The sequence below is a fragment of the Phacochoerus africanus genome, chromosome 1 (genome assembly GCF_016906955.1).
Source record: "Phacochoerus africanus isolate WHEZ1 chromosome 1, ROS_Pafr_v1, whole genome shotgun sequence".
Lineage (NCBI taxonomy): Eukaryota > Metazoa > Chordata > Mammalia > Artiodactyla > Suidae > Phacochoerus > Phacochoerus africanus.
Window position 1 is genome coordinate 214894888 of NC_062544.1, and position 24751 is coordinate 214919638.

At 39.7% G+C, this 24751-nt stretch overlaps 1 protein-coding gene across 1 annotated transcript in view; it reads right to left on the reverse strand.

The window, feature by feature from the left end:
- IQCG (IQ motif containing G) overlaps positions 1 to 24751 on the reverse strand; it is a 50792-nt gene extending 26041 nt beyond the window's left edge. Inside the window, 5 exon segments of the mRNA XM_047790340.1 lie at positions 9754 to 9835; positions 12500 to 12628; positions 15550 to 15773; positions 23405 to 23672; positions 24690 to 24751. Of these exon segments, the coding sequence (XP_047646296.1) occupies positions 9754 to 9835; positions 12500 to 12628; positions 15550 to 15773; positions 23405 to 23672; positions 24690 to 24697 (711 nt within the window). The 5' untranslated portion in view covers positions 24698 to 24751.

The following is a 24751-nucleotide window of genomic DNA, read 5'->3' on the forward strand; positions in this document are numbered from 1 at the left end:
ACTTTATCCATTTACCTGGCAACGGGCACTTAAGTTGTTTCCACATCTTAGTTATTGTGAATAAAGTACAATGTATCTTTTCAAATTAATGTTTTCATATTCTTTGGATAAATACCCAGAAGTGGAATAGCTGAAATCCTATGCACCAGTGGACTTTCCCATCAACAATACATGAGGGTTCCCTTCTCTCCACATCCTCACCAACACTTGTAACACCTGGTCTTTTCAGTAATAAGTGCTCGGCAATTATTAGGCCTCAATATTCATTTAAAAAATGTTTATTATGGAGTTCCTATCATGGCTCAGCAGTAATGAACCCAACTAGGATCCATGAGGATGTGGGTTCGATCCCTGGCCTCACTCAGTGGGTTGAGGATCCAGTGTTGCCGTGAGCTGTGGTGTAAGTTGCAGTATCGCCTCAGATTTTGTGTCGCTGTGACTGTGGTGTAGGCCAGCAGCTGCAGCTCCAATAGGAACCCCTAGCCTGGGAACTTCCATATGCCGCAAGTTCAGCCCTAAAAACCTGGGGGAAAAAAAAAAAAGTCCAGGTTGTTTTAGTTTTAGATGAAACTAAAGTCCTGATTTTGGTTAGAAGAATCTTCTAAGTTGAGAATTGTGAAGACCTAACTTGTCTTCAACAGCTTCATTAGAGGCTTACTCAGGTTCCACCATGAGAACCTGAGGTTAGGGCCCCACCACTGGGAGTTGTAGTAGCAGCATTATAAAAAGGTACCTGTCTTCCCTAAGACTTCTCAGAGTCTTCCTTTACTGTGCTTCTTCTAATGGTTTGTCATCAGAATCTTCACAATCATGACAGCACATTGCCATACGATATTGCAAAAAGCATTTGGAGTGTTTGTTTAGATTACTGCAATCTGAGGCAATGCATACTGTTTATATAAGAAAAAAAATCCTCTATTTTCTGTTGTGATTAGACATCTATAATAGTGTGTACAGTTTTAGGTATCACCTTTAAGAAGTTTACTCAAAAGAGATTATCCAAAACAGTGAAGTGTATGGAAATTTTATTATAAAAGGAAAGGAAAGAGGAAACTGGTATGATTAGGAAAGGAATAGTTCAAATGGAAATGAAAGCAGCGGTTGCAGTGCGAGGGTGGAACTTTAGAAGTTTGGACTTGATCATGCTTCATCTGCATTTTTTGGCCATGCCTACAGCATGCAAAGGTTCCCAGGCCAGGGGCTAAACCCACGCCACAAAGTGACCCAAGGTGCAGGCAGTGACAATGTTGGATCCTTAACCCACTGAACTACCAGGGAACTCCCATTTGCATTTTAGAAAGGAAGACTCTTTAGCTCAGAGTTTTATTCACAGACTCTTATAGAATCAGCCAGTATTCTTAATTATAGACAGAGGCAGGTGAATATAAATGTAAATTTAATATAGAATTATATTTTTTTCCTGTGGCTTTTATCACTTTCATAGACCACATTTCCATTTTCCTTTTTCCATCCAACCACAGAGGCAGCCTGAGGTGTAAGACTAGTTCCAACTTCCAAAAACTTCTGGAACTGCTAACTCTCTTCCCTTCTTTGTGTTCAATTATGAAAACAGACACTACCATTAAAAGCCCTTGGCTCACAATGTTGTGCCAGCCATTGGAGCCTTATTAACTCTAACTGGTTGGCTGCTTCTTTCCATTACTAAATCATGCTTCTCTGAATTCAAATGGTAAGTCCAGACCTCTAGATCTGAAGGTACGTTCTGGATTTGTAACTAAAGTCTGTTCTGCTATGAAAACCCACAAATATGCTGCATCAGTCTATGCTCGATCCTAGAGAAAGCTCCAGACACCATAGACAAACAGGGCTATAACGGTGGATTGTGGTGAAGGCGGATCTCTTTTTAGTAAGAGTCTTAAGAAGAATTCATACACTCGAAGGGCTCTGGCCTATAGCCCACTGCTCCTAGGCTAGCTCTTTGTTGCACACTGGGAAGATTTACCATCATAGCCTGTAATCATCTTATATCCATACTGCCACCATGGCGGCTGTAGGTTTGTGCTGAATGGCAATCACAGAGAAACCAGAGTAATCAGAGGCCCATGGCAACAGCATCAAAACTAAATGTCTTTGACTTGGCAACTGTAATTACAGACCATTGTTGTAGAACCTTTTAAACAGTTACATAATGTAATATCTTGTTTCCCACAGAGATTCCTTAGTGTTTTAACCCTATACGTCTGATATTCATATTGTTACTCTAAAGAACTTAATGTTCAATTTGATAAATAAACTTGACCAGAACATTCTCTTGAGTTTTTAAAAAGTATGCTTTTGTATGGATGCTATTCAATGAATACATAATTGTTTAACACTATTGGAGTCTGTGAGAATCAAAACATAATTACTCAGAGTTCCCCTAGTGGCTCAGCGACAAAGGAATTCAACTAGTGACCATGAGGTTTCAGGTTCAATCCCTGGCCTTGCTCAGTGGGTTAAGGATCAGGCATTGCCGTAAGCTGTGGTATAGGTCACAACTTGGATCCTGGGTTGCTGTGGCTGTGGTGCAGGCCAGCAGCTGTAGCTCCAATTCGACCCCTAGCCTGGGAACTTCCACATGCCAAAGATGCGGCCCTAAAAAGCAAAAAAAAAAAAAAAAAAAAAAAAAAAAGAGAAGAAGAAGAAGAAAGAAAAGAAACTCCAACAACCAAAAAACAATTATTTATGTGGAGTGAGGTTTTCTGGAAAAGGCTTTATGGATTTAAGTGCTATATTAGTTAGACATTAAAGAAAGTCTAAGTGACTAAATAGGTAAAAGGATTCTAGTGGATAAAGAAGTGCAACTCCCACATTTCGCTTTAACTCAAGTCCTCCAACAAGGGAAAGCACTTCTACTGAAACTACAATTACCCCTATTTTGGTACTTAGTAGTAAAAATTGCAGACACAGAAAGTAGAATGGTGGTTGCCAAGGATTGGGTGAAGGGGGGATGGGGAGTTATTGTGTAATAGCTATACAGTTTCAGTTTTGCAAGCTACAAAGAGTTCTGGAGATGCATGGTGGTGATGGCTGCACAACAATGAAATATACTTCATACCACTGAATTATACACTTAAAAATTATTAAGTGAATTGTGTTGTGGATCAGTGGTAATGAACCTAACTAGTATCCACAAGGATGTGAGTTCAATCCCTGGCCCCAATCAATGGGTTAAGGATCTGATGTTGCCATGAGCTGTGGTGTAGGCTGGCAGCTGCAGCTCCAACTCAGCCTCTAGCCTGGGAGCTTCCACATGCCACAGGTGTGGCCCTAAAAAGCAAAAAAAAAAAAAAAAAGTGTTAAGAGATAAATCTTAGGTGTATTTTACCACAATAAAGAAAATTAGGGAAAAAAAAGAATAACGGCTGAAAATTTCACAAGTTTTATGAAAGATACTAAATTACATATTTAGGAATCTCCGAATAGCTATGAAGAAAATCACAGATAGGCACAGTATAGTCAAACTGCTGAAACCAAATATAAAAGTAAAATTTCAAAAGCAAACGTATTATATACAGGCGAACAATGATTTGAGTAACTGTGGTCTTCTCAAAACAAATAAAAGACAGGCCAAAAGACAGTGGATATCCTTAAAGGGCTGAAAGAAAAATCTGTCAACCCCAAATTCTATACCCAGTGCAAATATCCTTGAAGAATGAAGGCAAAATAGAGAGATTTCTAGATAAAAGAAAACTAAGAGGACTTGCCCGGAGCAACCATAGACTGAAAGAAATAGTAAAGGAATTTCTTTAGTCTGATAGCAAATGACACCAGATGGAAACTTACTGATAAATATTTGGTCAGTACAGGACAATCATTTTCTTCTTAAATGTTTTAAAAACACCTATAACTGCTTATGGCAAGTGTGGTTGTCTTGTGGCGTTTGTAGTGTACATTAAATGTATTAAATGTATATGACAGACAGAATAAAGATAGTGGTGGAAGGAAGGGAAAGAAATGGAACTATACAAATTTTTTATATCTTATGTGAGGTGGTGAAATATTTATACTATTGTGAAAATAAATCTGCAGAGCCACCATTTGTTTAAAAAATGCAAAGAGGGAGTTCCTGTTGTGGCACAGTGGAAACGAATCTGACTAGGAACCATGAGGTTGCAGGTTTGATCCCTGGCCTTGCTCAATAGGTTAAGGATCCGGCATTGCCGTGAGTTGCGGTGTAGCTCACACTCGACTCAGATCTGGTGTTGCTCTGGCTGTGGTGTAGGCCAGCAGCTGTAGCTCTGATTGGACCCCTAGCCCAGGAACCTCCATGTGCTGCGGGTGTGACCCTAAAAAGACAAAAAAATAAAAATTAAAAATTAAAAAATAACATAAATAAAAAATGCAAAGAGGTATAAGTAAAAGTCCAACAGATACATTAAAATAGAAACAAAAAAAAATCTAAAATAAGTCAGGAAAAGATGAAAACTAGAGGAGACAAAAAGAAAATAAAAAGACGTAAGTCCAACAAATATATTAATAATTATATTAACGTTAATGGACTAAACACTGATTAAAAAGCAGAGGTTATCAGAATGCATAAAAGAAAAACAATATCCAATGATACGCTTTTTATAAGAGATGTGCTTTGAATATAAAGGCACAGATCGGTTAAAAGTAGGTAAGTAGAAAAAGAAATATCATGCTGGAGTTCCCATCGTGGCTCAGTGGTAAAAAATCCAACTAGTATCCATGAGGACACAGGTTCAATCCCTGGACTCGCTCAGGGGGTTAAGGATCTGGCATTGCCATGAGCTGTGGAATAAGTTGCAGACACAGCTCAGGTCCTGTGTTGCTGTGGCTGTGCTGTAGGCCTGCAGCTACAGCTCCAATTCGACCCCTAGCCTGGGACCCGTAGCCATACATCAAAAAGTGCAGCCCTAAAAAATGCAAACAAAAAAAAAGAGAGAGAGAGAAAAGAAAAAAGAAAAATATCATGTAAACAGTAGCACAGAAGAAAGGAGTGGCTTACTGAAGAAAGTATACTTTAAGACAAGGAGTATTATCAGACATAGGAATATTTTATAATGATAAAAGGGTCAATTCATCATGAAGACTTAATAATAAATCTTCAAACATGTTTTTCATGCCTAAAACATTCTTCTCCTCCTCTTCACCCAGCAAACTAGTGGATATCTTTTAAGTTTCAGTTTCAATGCAGTTTCTATAGGGTGTCTTTCCCTGACTCACTACCCTCAGTTAAAGCTGCTTCCTCTAGGCGTCCAATAACCCCCTGTACTGTGCTCTAACACATAACACACATGTAATTACTTTTTTTCTCTGTGTGTTTGTGTGACTACAGAACATTTTTATATAAATAATACGCTGCACAAAAATAAATATATATCTCATTTATCATAAAGTAAACTTTTGAGGATAAGAGACACAATTGACAGGAGTTCCTTCTTGATTCCTTTCTCATTCTCTCTCTCTTCATTAAAACTATCTACTCTTCTTAATTTTATCATAATTTTCCTTAGAGTTTTATCATTAAGCATTTATCCTTAAATGCTAGTTTAGTGTGTTGAACTTATGCTAGTTTAGTGTGCTGAACTTGCAGCATATGGAGGTTCCTAGGCTAGGAGTCAAATCAGAGCTACAGCTGCTGGCCTGCACCACAGCCACAGCAATACAGGATCCAAGCTGCATCTGCAATCTACACCACAGCTCACAGCCACACTGGATCCTTAACCCAGTGATCGAGGCCAGGGATCAAACCTGCATCTTCATGGATACTAGTCAGATTGGTTTCTGCTGAGCCACAACTGGGAACTTCCAGTATGTCTTTTTTACGTCTAAACTATTTTTGCTCCACAGTAAGTTTATGATGTAGTAGCTATAGTTCATTAATTTTAACTTTAGTATTCAAGTGAATGACTGTATTATTAAGTGTGAAAACCATTTTGGTTTTTTCCATTCATATCTACTACAAGTAATGCAATATTTATTGATCATTTTTGTACATGATTACATATGTATACAGATTCTAATAAGTAAAACTCCTGGTTCATAGGGTATGCCTAATACACTAACATCATTTGTATATACTAAATTACTTGTTGTTGTTGTTGTTTTGCTGAACCCACGGTATATGGAGGTTCCCAGGCTAGGGGTCCAACCAAAGCTACAGATTCCAGCCTATGCCAGAGCCACAGCAATGTCAGTTCTGAGCTGCATATGCGACCTATACCACAGACCTACACCACAGCTCACGGCAATGCCAGATCCTTAACCTGAGCGAGGCTAGGGAATGAACCCGAAACCTCATGGTTCCTAGTCAGATCCGTTTCTGCTGCGCCAAGACGGGAATTCCTGTATATACTAAATTACTTTGATAATGCCAAACTTTTTCCAGAGTGGTATTACCAATATAAATGTTTAATATTAGTGGATTAGAATCCCCATTACAGATCATTACCATTTGGTATTATAAATTAATACCAAACACCATATGAATATAATAGAATTAGCTATTCTAATGGGAAGATAATTGTCTCCTCATGGTTTCAGTTGGCATTTCCTTGATGAGCTTGAATACATTTTCATATGATTATCTGCCAGTTGGATATCCTCTTTTGGGGTGCCTCTTCATCCTTTTGCTTATTTTTCCATTAGATGACAGTCCCTTTTTCATTAATTTGTAGTTCTTGGTGGCTAATGAACTGAAATTAATTTGTTGTGACTTAGTGGTTAACGAACCTGACTAGTATCCATGAGGATGCGGGTTTGATCCCTGGCCTTGCTCAGTGGGTTAAGGATCTGGTGTAGCTGTGAGCTGTGGTATAGGTCACAGACCAGCTTGGCTCTCGCGTTGCTGTGGCTATGGAGTAGGCCAGCAGCTGTAGCTCTGATTCAGCCCCTAGCCTGGGAACCTCCTTATGCTGTGAGTGCAGCCTTAAAAAGACAAGAAATAAAGATAAATAATAATAATAATAAATTGCAATTCTCTATATATTCAGGATATAAGCCCTTTGTTGATTATATGTTGTAAATACTTCCTCCCACTTTGTGGTTTGCTTTTTTGCTCTTACTGGTCTTTAGATGTACAGAACTTTTATGTATTAATGTAGATAAATTTATCAAACTTTCCACTCTAACTTCACCTTTTGTGACCTGTTTAAGAAATCTTTCCCTATCCAAAGTCAAGATAATAGTCTCCTATATTATCTAGACATATGCTTTAGCCTTTCACATTTAGATCTATAGCCATATAGAACTGACTTTTGTTCTGTATCATGTCAGAGTAAAGTTTAATTTCTTTCCATATAGATATCCAATTTCTTCAGCATCATTATTAAAAACATCCCCTGCCACTGCTCTGTAGTGACACTCCTGTCTTAAATCTGTAATAGTTTTCTTTATGTTCTGTTCCATTGCTCTATTTTTTTTAATCCTTGCACCAATATATGCTATTTTAGTTCAGAAAAGTTCTCTTTAATATTGTCTTGACTATTTTTGGTCCTTGGCATTTCAACATAAATTTTAGTAAAAGCTTGTCAAGTCTCACAAAAATAAGTTAATAAATAAATGAGATAATATCCAATCAAGAATCTGATTGGATTTCAGTTGACTTCAGTGAATCAGTCAATCTTGGAAGAACTCAGGAGTACCTATCCTGGCTCTGGGTTAGTGAACCTATCATCCATGAGGACATGGGTTCGATCCCTGGCCTCCCTCAGTGGGTTAGGGGATCCAGCATTGCTACAAGCTACGGTGTAGGTCACAGGGTCACTGATGAAGCTAGAATCTGGCGTTGCTGTGGCTATGGTGTAGGCCTGCAACTGAAGCTCAGATTCAACCCCTAGCCCGGGAACTTCCATATGCTGACAGGTGCAGCCCTAAAAAAGACCAAAAAAAAAAAAGCAAGCTATAAGAGCATTCCCATCAAGAATTGAATCTCCCAGCACCTTAATCTTAGAATTCTCAGCCTTCAGAACTGTGAGAAATAAACATCTGTTTTTTAAACCAAAAAGAAAAAAAAATCAGCTATAAACAGAAGGTTTTAATAGAGATAATGAAGTAAAAATCAATACCAAAATTACTTTAAAATTGATAATAGAGGAGTTGCCATTGTGGCACAGCAGAAACAAATCCGACTAGGACCTATGAGGTTCCCCCGGGTTCAATCCCTGGCCTTGCTCAGTGAGTTAAGGATCCAGCGTTGCCACGAGCTGTGGTGTAGGTTGCAGGTGCAGCTCGGATCTGGCGTTGCTGTGGCTGTGGTGTAGGCTGGCAGCTGTAGCGCCGATTAGACCCCTACCCTGGGAACCTCCACATGCTGCAGGTGCATCCCTAAAAAAAGACAAAAAAAAAATTCCAAAAAAATGATAATAGAAAATAAGAAAGGATGTTAACCGATTTGTTCAGAAGACCTAAAGATAATATCTCAGAAGAAAGGTTAGTGACCTTTGGTAGACAATTCTTCCAAATATGTATTTCCAGTATTCTTCTAACTTTTATGCAGGGTATAATGAAGATTCCCTGATCTGAATGAAGCATAAACTTGTCCAAATAGCTGGGCAATGAAAAGCTGATATTAGGCCATACTTTGTAACTTTCTAAACTTCTAATAGTATTAGTCACCCTAGTATGAACTAATTTCTATATTTAAATAAACACTGAACATTTATTTTTATTTTTTTAAATTTACTAATGTGTACTTATTTCTAACTGCCTAGGTTGTAGCCCAAACTTCATTTTTCAGGTCACTTGCCTAAAACTTGGGATGAATTTTCTTTTTCTTTTCCTTTTTTTTTTTTTTTTTTTTTTTAGGGCTGCACCTGTGGCACAGGGGTCGAATTAGAGCTGGAAGTTCCTGGCCTAGGGGTCGAATTAGAGCTGGAGCTGCCAGCCTATGCCACAGCCACAGCAACCTGGGATCCGAGCCACACCTGCGACCTACGCCACAGCTCGAGGCAACGCTGGATCCTTAATCCCAACGCCAGGGATCAAATTGGCATCCTCATGGATACTAATTGGGTTCGTTACTGCTAAGCCACAACAGGAACTCCTGGGATGCATTTTCTTATAGAAGTAAATTAGATATACAATTAGGTCCTAATGACCATAAAGGCCTATTAAATCCATTCTGTATTTGAAATAAAATACAAATGACATTATTAACCCTAACCATCATGTATAAGGAGATTTGTAATATCCCACCTAGGACTATAGTCTCCCATCTGGGATCCTGGCATACACGAAACTGCCTGAGACAACGTCTCTTGGATGTGGTTGGATGGGTTGGGAGGAGTAAGAGCAGACTAAGAGCCCCAGAGGGTTGGGTCTGGACATATTTATACATTCCAGGCCAAATATCTACTTAATAGCTTTGCATTTTCAACAGTAAAGGCACCCCAGGAGAAACAATAATTTCTTATATATAACTTTTTTTTTTGCTTGAGAAAGATAACTTTTTTTCTTTTTCTTTTTCTTTTTTTTTTGTCTTTTGTGTTTTTAGGCCACAATTGCAGCATATGGAAGCACCCAGGCTAGGGGTCGAATTGGAGCTGCAGCTGCCGGCCTACACCACAGCCACAGTCACATGGGATCCAAGCCATGTCTGTGACCTACACCACAGCTCACAGCAACATTGGATTCTTAACCCACTGAGCAAGGGCAGGGATCAAACCCACGTCCTCATGGATACTAGTGGGTTCATTAACCACTGAGCCATGACAGGAACTCTGAGAAAGATCACTTCTATTTAGCTGTTATAGCTCAGCAACTTTTTGTCACCCAGATAATTCTTACCTGTACTTCTGCTTGCCGTTCTCTTTTGACATTAAGTAGCTGTTTTTGAAGAGATTTTATCTTTTTCCTTCCATTTTCCTCCCTAGAAGAAATAAGAATAATTTGCGTTGAGAGCAGTCCTTCTTAAACCCTAGTGTATACAAGGATAGCCTGGAGGCTGAAAAACTGATTCTTGGGCTCCATTCCAGAGATTCTGATTCAGCAGGTCTGGGTCTGGGTTGGGGCCCTGGAATTTGCATCTCTAACAAGCTCCCAGATGATGCTAATGGTACTGGGTCAGTGGAGCAAACTTTCCGTAACACTTTAAAAAAGACTGTGATTTGTTTTAGTAAATTGGAGGAGGATTTTCTGGCTGATCAATGTATCTAAAATAGCTGCTGCAGGAGTTCCTGTGGTGGTGCAGCAGAAACGAATCAACTAGGAGCCATGAAGTTTCGGGTTCAATCCCTGGCCTCAGGCTCAGTGGGTTAAGGACCTGGCATAGCACCATGAGCTGTAGTGTAGGTCACAGATTCGGCTCGGATCCTGCGTTGCTGTGGCTGTGGTGTAGGCCGACTGCTATAGCTCTGATTAGACCCCTAGCCTGGGATCCTCCATGTGCCTCGGGTGTGCCCCCCCTGCCCCAAAAAGCAATAAATAAATAAATAAATAAAATAGCTGCTTCTGCTGCAGGGAGTTCCCAGTGTGGCACAGCAGAAACAAATCCAACTAGTATCCACGAGGATGAGGCTTCGATCCCTGGCCCCCCTCAGTGTGTTGGGGACTTGGCGTTTTGGTGAGCTGTGGTGTAGGTGGCAGATGCAGTTCAGATCCTGCATTGCTGTGGCTGTGGCGTAGACCGGCAGCTGTAGCTCCAATGCAACCGCTAGCCTGGGAACTTCCATATGCCTTGGGTGTGGCCCTAAAAATTAAAAAAAAAAATTATATTAAAAAAATAAATAACTGCTGCAGAATTTCCTGGGGGCCTAGTGGTTAAGGATCCAGCATTGTCAAAGCTGTGGCTCAGATGGGATACCTGGCCCAGGAGCTTTCATGTGCGGGCATGGCCAAAAGTAAAATAAAATAAAATAGCTACTGCTGAGGAAAAGCGAAGAGGAACTAGAAGAGAAAAAAGAATCCTTCCTATTCTGAGCCCCTCTCAATAACCTAATGAGGTAGTCTCTATCATTATCCCTATCTCACAGGTGAGGAAGATGCATGTAGAGAGCGGAGCTAACTTGCTGTGGAGGACCTGAGAAGGTGCTTCACAGACCTCCAACTACAGGCAGTGTAAGCTAACAAGAGCCCCAACTCTAGGCTCTCAATTTCTTCACTGTGTGTGCTTGGAGGCCACAATTCCCACTGACTGCTCCCAGACAAGTTTTGCATGTGGCAGGATAAGGTATTCCCTTCTTGGAAGACCCATGACTTTTCTAATGGTTGACTTTGGCTCAAGGGCTCCCTGATGACTTGGCCAAACCATCCTTAGACTGCAGGGCTGTCTCTTCTATCCAGCCTTTCCTCTCTTTCACTTAGGGTCAGTCCCCATTTTCTCTCACATATGTATTTGCCTGATAAAATCCTTTACATTAATAAACTCATCTTGGAGTTCCCATTGTGGCTCAGTAGAAACGAATCTAACTAAGCATCCATAAGGATGTAGGTTGGATCCTTGGCCTCCATCAGTGGGTTAAGGACCCTATGTTGCCATGAGCTGTGGTGTAGGTCACAGACTTGCCTTGGATCCCTCTTTGCTATGGCTGTAGTGTAGGCCTGTAGCTACAGCTCCAATTCGACCCCTAGCCTGGGAACCTCTATATGCTATGGGTGCGGCCCTAAAAAAAATAAATAAATAACTAAACTCATGTTGGCATCTATTCTGAGAAGACACAAATAGCAAATGGCAGAGCAGAATTCACACTTAGTACTGTCTGAATGACAGCCTAACTACTTTATGTTGTTTCTGCTTGCTCTCAGAAACAGAATTCTGCTTATCTCCAGCAATCCCATTATTTAGGTTTAATACAAAATAACAGAACAAAACAAGAAAAAGCAAAACAATCTTAGCCTGGGCTGCTAGAACAAAGTATCACAGATTGGGTGGCTTACAAACAAAGAAATTTACTTCTCACAGTTCAGGTGGCTGTGAAGTCCAAGATCCAGGTACCATCAGATTCAGTGTCTGGTGAGAACCTGCTACCTGGTTCATAAATGGCTATTTTCATCTGTATCTATATGTGACAGAAGGGGAGAGGGAGCTCTCCTGGATCTCTTTTATAAGGGCACTAATCTCATTAATGAGGCCTCCACCCTCATGACCTAAGCAATACCAAAGGTCCCACCTCCTAATACCATCACATTGGGGGTTAGGATTTTAAAATAAGGTGGGGGCACAAACATTTAGTGTTTAGCACTAAGGACAACAAAAACTCTTATCACTAAATTGAAACTTGAGAAACACTGCTACTCAGGAATTTTTAGATGGCACGAACTTAACTAGAATCTTGAGATTATCACTGACAAAACAAACCATAGGTTATACACTACCCATTTGTAGTACACTTTATATATTGTAGACACAGATAACTGAAGCCCAGAAATTGAGTTACTGTCCCAGCAGAACTAGGAATAGAACACAAATTTCTGACTTCTAGTTATCTTCTCTAAAAAGCAAAAATTTGATTTCTTTAGAAATCTAGGACTACCAATAAGAGTTTTATAGTACAGTAAAATACAGTAAAGCAAATAAACCTAAAAGTACTCTGACCTGGCAATAATATCATAGAAATGCTTTTTGTTTTCCCTCTCTTTGCCCAAAGCTCTCAGGAGATTGGTGAAAGTGCCTGAGTCTTGCAACTCCTGCCTGGTGTCTGTAATCACATCACTGAAAAATTGCCTGTAAGGAGAAACAAAAAAGATGCATCAATATGATTACCCTATATTCACAAAGGACTACAGAAATTATACAAGTTAAGACCCAGAAGGAACATCTAACTAAGTTGGAATTATTCTTGGAATGCAAAAATAGATTAGTATTAGAAAAGCTATTAATGGAATTCATCACATTAATAAAAACAAAAGGAGAAAAAAACATATGATCATCAGGTCATTTAAAAACAAACAACAAGGAGTTATCCTGTGGTACAGCAGGTTGAGGATCCCATGTTGTTACTGCAGTGGCTTGGGTTGCTGCAGTGGCAAAGTTTGATCCCTGGTCTGGAAACTTCCACATAAATTAATTAATTAATTACTTTTAAAAAACAGCAAATTATAAGTAAAAGAGAAATTCCTTATACTGAAAAAGTTTACATACCAAGGACTAACAAGTCCAGTGTGTATAGTATGATACTATGTATACAACATTTAGAACGTGTGAAACTCTATGTATTGTTTAAATAAAACAATATATATACCTAATAAAATTATCACAATATGCAAGAGAATAATAAACAACAAATTCAGAAGAAATTTTGAGGGGAAGTGTGAGGGGACCAGGAGCAGAGGCTTCAACTATATCTGAAGTATTTTATTTGAAAAAAAACTCTAAAGCAATCATGGTAAAATGTTAAGATTTGGCAGTTACATATAAAGTTTTCATTATTTTATTCTTTATATTTTTATACATTTTAGAAATATTTCATAATTTTGAAAAGGTTAAATCATTCTTTTTTTGACTGCACCCATGTCATGTGGAAATTCCCAGGCCAGGGAACAAACCTCTGCCATAGCAGCAACCCCAGCTGCTGCAGTGACAATGCTGGGTGCCTAACCTGTTGAGCCACAAAGGAACTCTTTTTTTTTAAAAGTTAAATCACTAAAAAAATTTTTTAAACAGCAAATACAGAACATTTTAGAGATGAGTAACCCAGGCTTAGGAAAGTTAAATGACTTGCCCTATTGTCACTAGTTTAAGAAAGATCTAGAACTCTTTAATCCAGGTTTATTGACTCCTAATCCATTGCTTTTTTTTTTTGGCTTTTTACGGCTGCACCTGAGGCATATGGAAGTTTCCAGGATAGGGATCGAATTGGAACTACAACTGCCAGCCTACACCACAGACACAGCAACACAGGATCCGAGCCATGTCTGTGGCCTACACCACAGCTCTTGGTAATCAGATCCCCAACCCACTGAGCAAAGCCAGGGATTGAATACATCATCATGGATACTGGTCAGATTACTCTCTGCTGCACCACAATAGGAACTCTCTCCATTGTTTTCATAGTATTCTCCTAGTTACAGAATTTTGAAAACCATTCTTTCATGTTTTGATATAGAATCAGCAGGAATTACACTTACTATTTTACATAATAATTTATTACCCATAGTTCACACAAAAAGATTCAGTAACTATATTAAGAAGAAAAGTACAGGAGTTCTGAGGGTGGGGCCTTAAAAAAAAAAAAAGACAAAAAGACAAAAAAAAAGTAATAGGCTTCTTTGTCAGCAAGCCAGTTGACAACAAAAACTGAATAATGAGACAATGGAAATGGAGACAGCCTTTAAGAAATCTTCAGGATTAAAACACAGTTTAAAATTTGGCTACTTTGCTTTTTTTTCCACTTTTTTTTTTTAGGGCCAAATGTGTGGCATATAGAAGTTCTCAGGCCAGGGTCAAATTGGAGCTTACACCACAACAGCAAAGCAGGATACAAGCTGCATCCGTGACCTAAACCATAGCTTATGGCAATGCTGAATCCTTAACCCACTGAGGGAGGCCAGGGATGGAACCTGTGTCCTCATGGATATTTGTCAGGTTCTTACCGCTGAGCCACAATGGAAGCTCCCAAAAATCTGGCTAATGATTGATGGTATCCGCCTCTTATTAATGGATGAAGCATCGCAATAGCTACAAATTTGTGCCAAGCACTTGGCTGAAAACTTCCTGCTAATTCTCACATTAATGTTGAAAAGTTGCTACCATTATTCTCATTTTTAAAAACTGGAGGGAGTTCCTTTCGTGGTTCAGTGGTTAACGAATCCGACTAGGAACCATGAGGTTGCGGGTTCGATCCCTGACCTTGCTTGTGGGTTAAGGATCCGGCGTTGCCGTGAGCTGTGGTGTAGGTCGCAGATGCGGCTCAGATCCCACGTTGCTGTGGCTCTGGCGTAGGCCTGTGGCTACAGCTCCGATTAGACGCCTAGCCTGGGAACCTCCATATGCTGCGGGAGTGGCCCTAGAAAAGTCAAAAAATAAAAATAAAATAAAAATAAAAAACCGGAAACAAAGGCTCAAGAACTTGCCCGATCATACAGTCACCATACCTTCTTTTCTTTCTTTCTTTCTTTCTTTCTTTCTTCCTTCCTTTCTTTCTTTCTTTCTTTCTTTCTTTCTTTCTTTCTTTCTTTCTTTCTTTCTTTCTTTCTTTCTTTCTTTCTTTCTTTCTTTTTCTTTTTTGCTTTTTGTTTTTTAGGGCCACACCCTAGGCATATGGAGGTTCCCAGACTAGGGGTCTGATCAGAACTCCAGCTGCCAGCCTATGCCAGAGCCACAGCATCGTGGGATCTGAGCCGCATCTGCGACCTACACCACAGCTCACAGCAAAGCCGGATCCTTAACGCACTGAGCAAGGCCAGGGATCGAACCCGCAACCTCATGGTTCCTAGTTGGATTTGTTTCTGAGCGCCAGGACGAGAACTCCACCCATCATACTTTCAACTATACCACACTTCCTCTAGGCAGTCTTCGGCTAAGCCTATTACTAGCAGTCACTTGGATGCAATGACCAATCCACAAGAGAGCAGTCAGCCACCCTTGCACCCACTCTCCGTCATCTGGATGGAGATCACATTTCCAAACATGGTGTCCTTCCTTACCTATCAATCTGAATTTTCTTCAGTGTCTCTGTATTCATTATGGTCTGCCTTGTAGGTTTTTTGAAGATAAGATCTTGTACTTTGTTAAATTGGACTCCTTGTCTGATTTCTGGCAACTTCGGTTCTTCTTTAAGAAAGAATGGACCAGATATTTTTGAGGTTTTTGAGACCAGTGAGAGTTTCTCTAAGCTTTTTCCTTCAGAATACATTTCTTTGTTATTCTTCTAAAAATAATAAATGTTTTACATTAAGACAGATTTTTAAAAAGTAAAGAAACAATGCTATATGAGGGCCTCTGTCTACATTTAGAACCTCATTTTCTCCCTCTTGTAATAGAAGTACAAGAAAATTACCCTTTTCTTTAGCCACATCAAACTACATGCTCTGCAGTTTTGTCTCTTCCTGTCTTTTGACAACATTTGCTCTCTTTGTCATTCCCCAGCTTGGTAAACTTTAAGACCATGACCAATGAATGGTAAAATTCTCTGTGAAACATCATTATCAGCAGACATTTACCATTTGTAATTATTTGTATACACAGCTCCACTAGATTGTATATTCTATGAGGGAAGAGATAGTGTCTTAGAAATCTTGGTGAACTTCAAATTCTTTTTGAAACAAGATTGGATCTTAAATGGATCTTAAACATCCCATTGTTTAGAGCAATTATCTAGGGTACAGTAAAGACTCAAATGTTCACTGAGCACAAGAATCTGAAATATAGTCATCCCTTGGTATATGGGGAGGAGTGGGTTCTAAGACCGCCCCTCCGCTCCCTGCCCCCACACCTCAAGGGGACCAAAATCCACAGATGCTCAAGTCCCTTATATAAAATGGCACAGTATTTGTATGTAACCTATATACATCCTCTCATATAATTTAAATCATTTCTAGATAACTTAAAATACCTATTACAATGTAAATATCATGTAAATAGCTGCCAGCACATAGCAAATTCAAATTTTGGAACTTTTGGAAGCTTTCTGGAAATTTCTGGAATTTTTTTCTTTGAATATTTTCCATCCATTGTTGCTTGAATCCACAGATGTGGAACTATGGATATGGAAGGCTCACAGTATAAAGAATAAAAGGAGAACTATACCAAAGAATAGGAGTTGATGGTATATTTAGTGGTATAGCACAGATTTCGAAGTTCATGTGGGGAAAAGCCAAAAAACTAATTTTTCAGATGGAAGCCTGAATACTAAGGGATAAGCATTACCATAGGAACAAGGTATGTCTTTTAATTGATGATTCCTATTTAATCTGTGGCTAAAATCTTGAGCCAAAGCAAAGCCATATAACAGTGATTATCCTATGCATATGGACTCTTAAACCAGACTTCCTTGTTCAAATCCGGCCTCTACCTGTTACTAAATCACACTGACTTTAGGCAACTGTTTAACATCTCTATGCCTCCATTTTGCCATTGATAAAATAGGGATAATGATAGAACTTGCCCTCCTGTAGTTATTATGAGAAAGAAAGAAATAAAGCATTACTCAATAAATGAAGTAAACACAGAACTCAGTTTGGCATTTGACATGATTACTTAAATTCTTGTTCTATCCTGTGCACAGAAAAAAAGTTCTATATGCATATCGGTACATAAAGCCTAGGTCTTCCTTATCTAATCTTCAATTAGCCCAGAAGTGTTAAAAATCATACATAAAAGTTAACAAACGCAGACTCAGTAGCATTTTTCCTTATATCAACAGTAAGCAAAGTTTCAATGTGAGGAAAACATTTATAAGGCAAGTACAAAACAAAGTGCTACTTTAAGTGTTAAAATTTGGGGGAGTTCCCATTGTGGCACCACAGAAATGAATCTGACTAGGAACCACGAGGTTGTGGATTCGATCCCTGGCCTCACTCAGTAGGTTAAGGATCCAGCATTGCCGTGAGCTGTGGTGTAGGTCACAGACACAGCTCAGATCCTGTGTTGCTGTGGCTGTGGTGTAGGCCAGCAGCTGCAGGTATGATTTGACCTCTAGCCTGGGAACTTCCACATGCCATGAGTGTGGCCCAAAAAGCAAAAAAATAAGTTAAAAATTTAGAGTTCCCTTGTGGCACAGCAGGTTAAGGACCTGGTGTTGTCACTGCAGTGGCTTGGGTCACTGCTATGGCACAGTTTTGATCCTGGCCTGGGAATTCCCATATGCCGTGAGTGCGGCCAAAAAAACAGAAAAAGGATTAAATTTCAAAATACTCTTTCAAATTAAAATTGATATGATTGACTACAAAGAGAACAGAAGCCATAGAATTTTAACAATTAAACTGAACCTTATCTGAACATAAGAAAAACTTGAAGTATGTAGATGTTTATTACTTTTTGTTTGTTTGTTTTTTAGGGCCGCACTTGTGGCATATGGAGTGTCAAATCAGAGCTATAGCTGCCGGCCTATGCCATAGCCACAGCAACACCAGATCTGAGCCGCATCTGTGACATACACCACAGCTCACAGCAGTGCTGGATCCTTAATCTACTGAATGAGACCAGAAATCAAACCTGTGTCCTCATGGACGCTAGTCAGATTTGTCTCTGCTGAGCCACGATGGGAACTCCAGATATTTATTACTTTAGATTTTGTCCAAGGAGGGAGTGGGAAGTATAAGGCCTGGAAAGTGGATTTTTGATCATCTTAACCATTGTTCCTCTACCCTCGTGCTTAGGCATCTGGAAAAGGAAGCAAATGTGTCAAACAGCCTGACTTACTGATTACTAGAAATAAATGTGAATTTTTAGAGGAGAACTTAACGGATCCTGCTATATTCTCTAGTCCATTCACTTCTTTGTATGGTAGGGTAGTAGAACCTAAGGGAAAAAATAAGAAAAAAAGACAAAAGAAAAAGAAAAAAAGAGTATTTCCTGCAAGGGAGTGCTTTCTAAACTTAGGACAAATTACTCCCACTTCTGGTAGAATGTGGTACGTTAGTATATCTTTCATCATTCCATTCCACGATTCTAGTAAAAGAAAATCTATTTGTAAATATCTTTAGCTACAAAAATAGCTGTGAAAGAGGGATGATGCTAACTGAACATTTGTCCCAAGGTTATTATTATTATTTTTGTCTTTTTGTTATTTCTTGGGCCGCTCCCGCGGCATAAGGAGGTTCCCAGGCTAGGGGTCGAATCGGAGCTGTAGCCACTGGCCTACCCCACAGCCACAGCAACGCGGGATCCGAGCCGCGTCTGCAACCTACACCACAACTCACGGCAACGCCGGATCGTTAACCCACTGAGCAAGGGCAGGGACCGAACCCGCAACCTCATGGTTCCTAGTCGGATTCGTTAACCACTGCACCACGACGGGAACTCCTGTCCCAAGGTTATTATAAGGCTCAACAATGTGAAGAAAGAAAACATCCATAAATATACTAAAATTTAAAAATATATATCCTAGGAGTTCCCAGTGCGTTGCAGTGGGATCGACAGCTAGAATGATGGTTCCATCCCCAGCCTATGGCAGTGGGTTAAGGATCCAGCATTGCTGCGGCTGTGGTGCAGGTGGCAGCTCTGGCTCAGATTCGATCCCTGGCCCCAAAGCTTCCATATGATATGGGGCAGCCAAAAAAAAAAAAAAAAGAAAGAAAAGAAATATTTTAAGAGATTGAAAACATTTTTTTTGGCTGTGCCTGTGACATGCGAAAGTTTCTGGGCTAGGGACTGAAGCTGCACCATAGCACCATAGCTGTAACCAGAGTAGTGACAATGCTGGATCCCTAACCTGCTGAGCCAAGAGAATCACATTTTTTTTTTCTTTCTTTCTTTTTGTTTTTTGTTTTGTTTTGTTTTTTTTCAAAGGCCACACCAGTGGCATATGGAGGTTCCCAGGCTTAGGAGTCTAATTGGAGCTGTAGCCGCCGGCCACAGCCACAGCCACAGCAATGCCAGATCCTTAACCCACTGAGTGAGGCCAGGGATAGAACCCACAACCTCATGGTTCCTAGTCATATTCGTTTCCACTGCACCACGACGGAAATTCCAGAATCACAGTTTTAAAAAATCATAGAACTAATGTATTGAGAAAGGGGCTTTTAAGCTGCTATTAATCAAAGTAAGAATATAAACCTTTACCATTTATATCTCTATAAAATCATAAGTAGAGCCTTTGTTGTCAGAAAATTTTGTGGGTGAAGATCATTATCATAAACCAAAATAAAACTGCAAAAGTTTTGTTCTTTTATTTACTGAAATGATGACCACTGCTTAATGCTGTTTATAAACTGGAGTTTTTCATTCTCTCTTGAGTTTCTAGGATGGCAAATTACACTTTCCTTTTTTTTATTTTTATTTTTATTTATTTTATTTTATTTTATTTTTTGCTTTTTTAGGGCCGCACTTGCAGTGTATGGAAGTTCCCAGGGTAGGGATCGAATCAGAGCTGCAGCTGCTGGCCTACACCACAGCCTCAGCAATGCAGGATCCAAGCTGCATCTGCGACCTACACCACAGCTCATGGCAATGCCAGATCCTTAATCCACTGAGTGAGGCCAGGGATCTTCATGGATCCTAGTCGGGATCCTTAACCACTGAGCCACAAAGGGAACTCCCAGCAAATTACCCTTAAACCTGCCAGTAAATATCACTGAAAAAACTTCATCTTGTTTTGTTGTTGTTGTTTTGGCTGCACCTGTGGCATGTAGAAGTCCCTGGGCCAAGGATCAAACCCTTGCCAGAGCAGCAATCTGAGCCGCTGCAGTGACAACACCAGATCCTTAACCTCCTGCACCACAAGAGAACTCTTATAAAACTTTATCTTGTTAACCCTCAGGCCCTGAGGTTGGGTATTGGCTCTTTTAGCTAGCTTTTGTGGGAAATGCCTTTGACTGAATCACTAAAGAAGCAAAGGGTTATGAGGACCCAGCTACCCAAGATGGAATAATGTCCCTGAAAAATAGCCTGGTTTCCCAGCTACAGACCCAAGGAAAGTGAATCAAACCTTTTCCCTCACTAGTTTTCTTTCCAAATTTATTTGCTTTTAAGAACTATAAACCCTGGCTATTGTTTTCCATGTTCTCAGGGCCCCTGGGTAGACAGACAAAGCTTGATGATTTCAGAGCAGACACAGGCCAGAAAACCATGGCACTGAGTGTGCTGAGTCCAGACAAATGATTTTTATGTACACATCCAAATCTGAGGAGAAAATTCTCTTCAAACCTATTCTTTTAAGGTTTCAAACACCGTAATAGATACAAAGCAAAAGTAAAACCTGGGGAATTCCCATTGTGGTTCAGCGGAAACGAATCTCAGTAGCATCCATGAGGAGGCAGGTTTGATCCCTGGCCTCGCTCAGTGGGTTAAGGATGCGGCTTTGCTGTGAGCTGGGGCGTAGGTCACAGACATGGATCAGATCTGGTGTGACTGTGGCTGTGGCTGTGGCTGTGGTGCAAGCCAGCAGCTACAGCTCCAATTAGACCACTAGCCTGGAAGCCTCCATGTGCTGCAGCTGCAGCCCTAAAAAGACAAAAAAATAAAAAATTTAAAAAAAACCCTGGAGTTCCCGTTGTGGCGCAGTGGTTAATGAATCCGACTAGGAACCATGAGGTTGTGGGTTCGGTCCCTGCCCTTGCTCAGTGGGTTGGGGATCCGGCGTTGCCGTGAGCTGTGGTGTAGGTTGCAGACGTGGCTCGTGATCCTGCGTTGCTGTGGCTCTGGCGTAGGTTGGCGGCCACAGCTCCGATTGGACCCCTAGCCTGGGAACCTCCATATGCCACAGGAGCGGCCCAAGAAATAGCAAAAAAACAAAAAAAACCCTGTTGCAAAAAAAACACAATTTTATCTTGTTAACTGAGTATCTTCCTTTCTTATTTGTGATTCTTACTGAAGGAGGCAATAGGAAGGAAACACTATTTTTTTTAAAATTTTTTCCATTATAGTTGATTTTGTATTATTTCTTAACTAGCTTAATTTAAGGATTAGACATATTCAATACATTGAAAGGCTTAGTTCCTGGATTTCCACTATCTCTGCTTTCCATAAGTTAAAAAGGAAATGAATTTGTTTTAAAATTCCTATAATACCCATTAACTAACATTTTAAAACTACCCCAAAACTCATAGAATGTTAGCACTGGAAGGGACCATATGCATCATTTAGTTAAAACTCCATCACAACCTACGAATGAGAAAACTAAGACCAAGAAAGTGAAATAAATTGCTCATAGCACACAACTAAATCATAAAGGTTTCCTGATTCCAAATCTAATGTCCTATTGAAATTTTGTATGAACTTTAAAAACTTTAATAAAAGCTTTATGAACCCAGAATATACATATATTAACAATAATAATAATTTTTAAATTGTAAGGAGCAATTAAAGGGAAATTTAATTTGCTAGTTACAACAAATATGGACATCTTTTCTGTTAGACAAGAAAACCAATTTATCCTCTCATTTACATAGAAATTTTCTTTTCTATTTTTTTTTTTTTTTTTTTTGCTTTTTAGGGCTGCACCCATGGCCTAGGGGTTCCCTAGGGGTCGAATTGGAGCTGCAGCTGCCAGCCTATGCCACAGCCACAGCAATGCCAGATCCGAGCCATGTCTATGACCTACACCACAGAGCACTGAGTGAGACCAGAGATCGAACTTGCTTCCTCATGTATACTAGTCGGGTTCCTTACCATGGAGCCACAACAGGAATTCCCTGCAGCAATTTTCATTTATCATAGAATCGGAAATAAGAATATATTCTGTACAAATTATACAATGTAATTTTGTTAAAACTTAATATGTGTTTGTATGTATAAATTTCTCTATTTTACATCTACAACCTAAGTAATTAAAATTTATAAGAGCTTAAGAATTTATAAGGATTTTGCTTACTATCAAGTTGAGTTTTTTTACCTCAGTGGTGCTTTGAGGAGGAATCCAGAACATCATTGAAAATGTAATGGCTGACACCATGATACGGCTGGATGGATATTCAGAAAAGCATACTACAACATGTTTAGCAATAACAAAGTCATTTTAGATTAAAGCAATGTCAGAGGGTCCAGTTAAAGGCCCTCCCCCTAGTTTTCAGTTAGCTTTTAGTATCTGAGAAATACAAGATAGAGGAGATAATGCAATTACTTAGCAGATCGCCTCAATATATATATTATATAGTATTGACACTGATTTAGCTATGGAGGTTCCCAGTCTAGGGGTCTAATCAGAGTTGTAGCTGCCGGCCTATGCCAGAGCCACAGCAATGCCAGATCCGAGCCGTGTCTGCAACCCACACCACAGCTAACGGCAACACCGGATCCTTAACCCACTGAGCAAGGCCAGGGATCGAACTCACAATGTCATGGTTCCTAGTCAGATGCGTTAACCACTGAGCTACAACGGGAAATCCTCTATAGGCCTTTTAGAATAATGCCAACAGGAGTTCCCGTCGTGGCTCAGTGGTTAATGAATCCGACTGGGAAGGGAACCATGGGGTTTTGGGTTTAATCCCTGGCCTTGCTCAGTGGGTTAGGGATCCAGCGTTGCCATGAGCTGTGGTGTAGGTTGCAGATGTGACTGGGATCCTATGTTGCTGTGGCTCTGGCATAGGCCGGTGGCCACAGCTGCGATTCCTAGCCTGGGAACTTCCATATGCCAAAGGAGTGGCCCAAGAAAGACAAAAAAAAAAAAAAAGAATAATGCCAACATATTGGAAGAAATGGATTTTCTGACTGGTAATGCAGCTAAAGCTATGTCTGTTTCACTCTATTAATTGAGAGTAAGCATCTCAGATATTTACTGTAGCCCTTCACCTGATATGAAGGTGTTATTTCCCAAGTTAAAACTTAATGGCATAGGTACTGAAAATGATGGGGAAACAAAAGAAAGGAAAGCTAAAATTAAGTAATAGTGAGTGTATCTACCATGCTGCTGTTTGGTCTTTTTTCATACTGAACTGGCATGATATAGTTTAGAATGGAGAGCTGGTCTATGGCGTCCTCCAGAACTGCAGAGATCCTTAGCACATCTACAATGGAGAGTGGCTTTGTGATTTCCGGTGTGATTTCTCTGGCTGTCTCTTTGGCTGTTTCTTCAATTTCTTCTGCAGCAGTAGGTGGTTCACCTGTGACTGACACTGTCACCTCAGAGTGCCAAACATCTGGAGGAAGATTTGAGGTTTCCCGTTGACCTCTAAAGAAAGAATAAAAGAAAAAATAATTCAGCCGCTAAATGTTTAAAAATTACTTAAAAGCACAGGCAGCATGTAGATTGGCTCCTGCAAAGTCCATGTTATCATATAATATAACCAACATAATGAACAAAAGTAGTTTGCATCTGATTCTGCTAAATACTTCACAGTGACATTCTCACCTACCAAAGGTAAGTAACTTCATATTTAATAAAGATAAATATATGTAGCCCAGGCTATTTGGCTATGCTGACTATGCTTAATCAATTTGAACTTGAGCCAAAATAAACTTTTTTCTAGCAACATCTTTAGATACTAACCAAAATTGTCTCTTGATTATTGGAAGATGAAACACAGCAGCCAGTCTCCAAGGTGACCCATATGATTTTTTTCTTGTACTCCTGCCCTTGTCTAGTCTTCCCCACATTGAATAGGACTAACCTATGTAACCAAAATGATATTGTGGGTTCCAAGGCTAGGTGATTTTGAGACATTAAAGCTTCTCCATCACTTTCTAATAGCTCTGTGTGGGAAGCCACTTTCCTTGTCATGAGGACACATAAGGAGTCCTGTGAAGGGTTTCTGATGCTAAGAAGCTAAAGCTTCTTGCCCACAGCCAGCATCAACTTGCCACCTCTGTAAAAGAGCCATCTTGGAGGTGGATCCTCTAGACCCAGTCAAGTCTATAGATGATTGCAGCCCTGGACAACCTCAACTTCTGAGAGATCCCAAAACAGAAGCAACCACTTAAGCTGCTCCCAAATTCTTGACCCACAGAAACTGTATAAAACGATAAATGATTTTACTTTCAGTCACTAAGTTTTGTTACACATCCATAGGTAAATAATACAGATATTTAACATAGGGCATTTTTTTTTGCTTTTTTTTAGGGCTGCACCTGTGAGATCTCCCTAAGGCATTATACGTGAATGTGTGTGTGTGTGTGTGTATAACATATATTTACATATAATTATATAATTATTTATTATATATATAATAAATTGGAAATTGGAACATACTCTTCCATTCTTCTTGAATTAGTTTTGTTAACCTCCACAGTACATTTATAATTTCAAAAAAA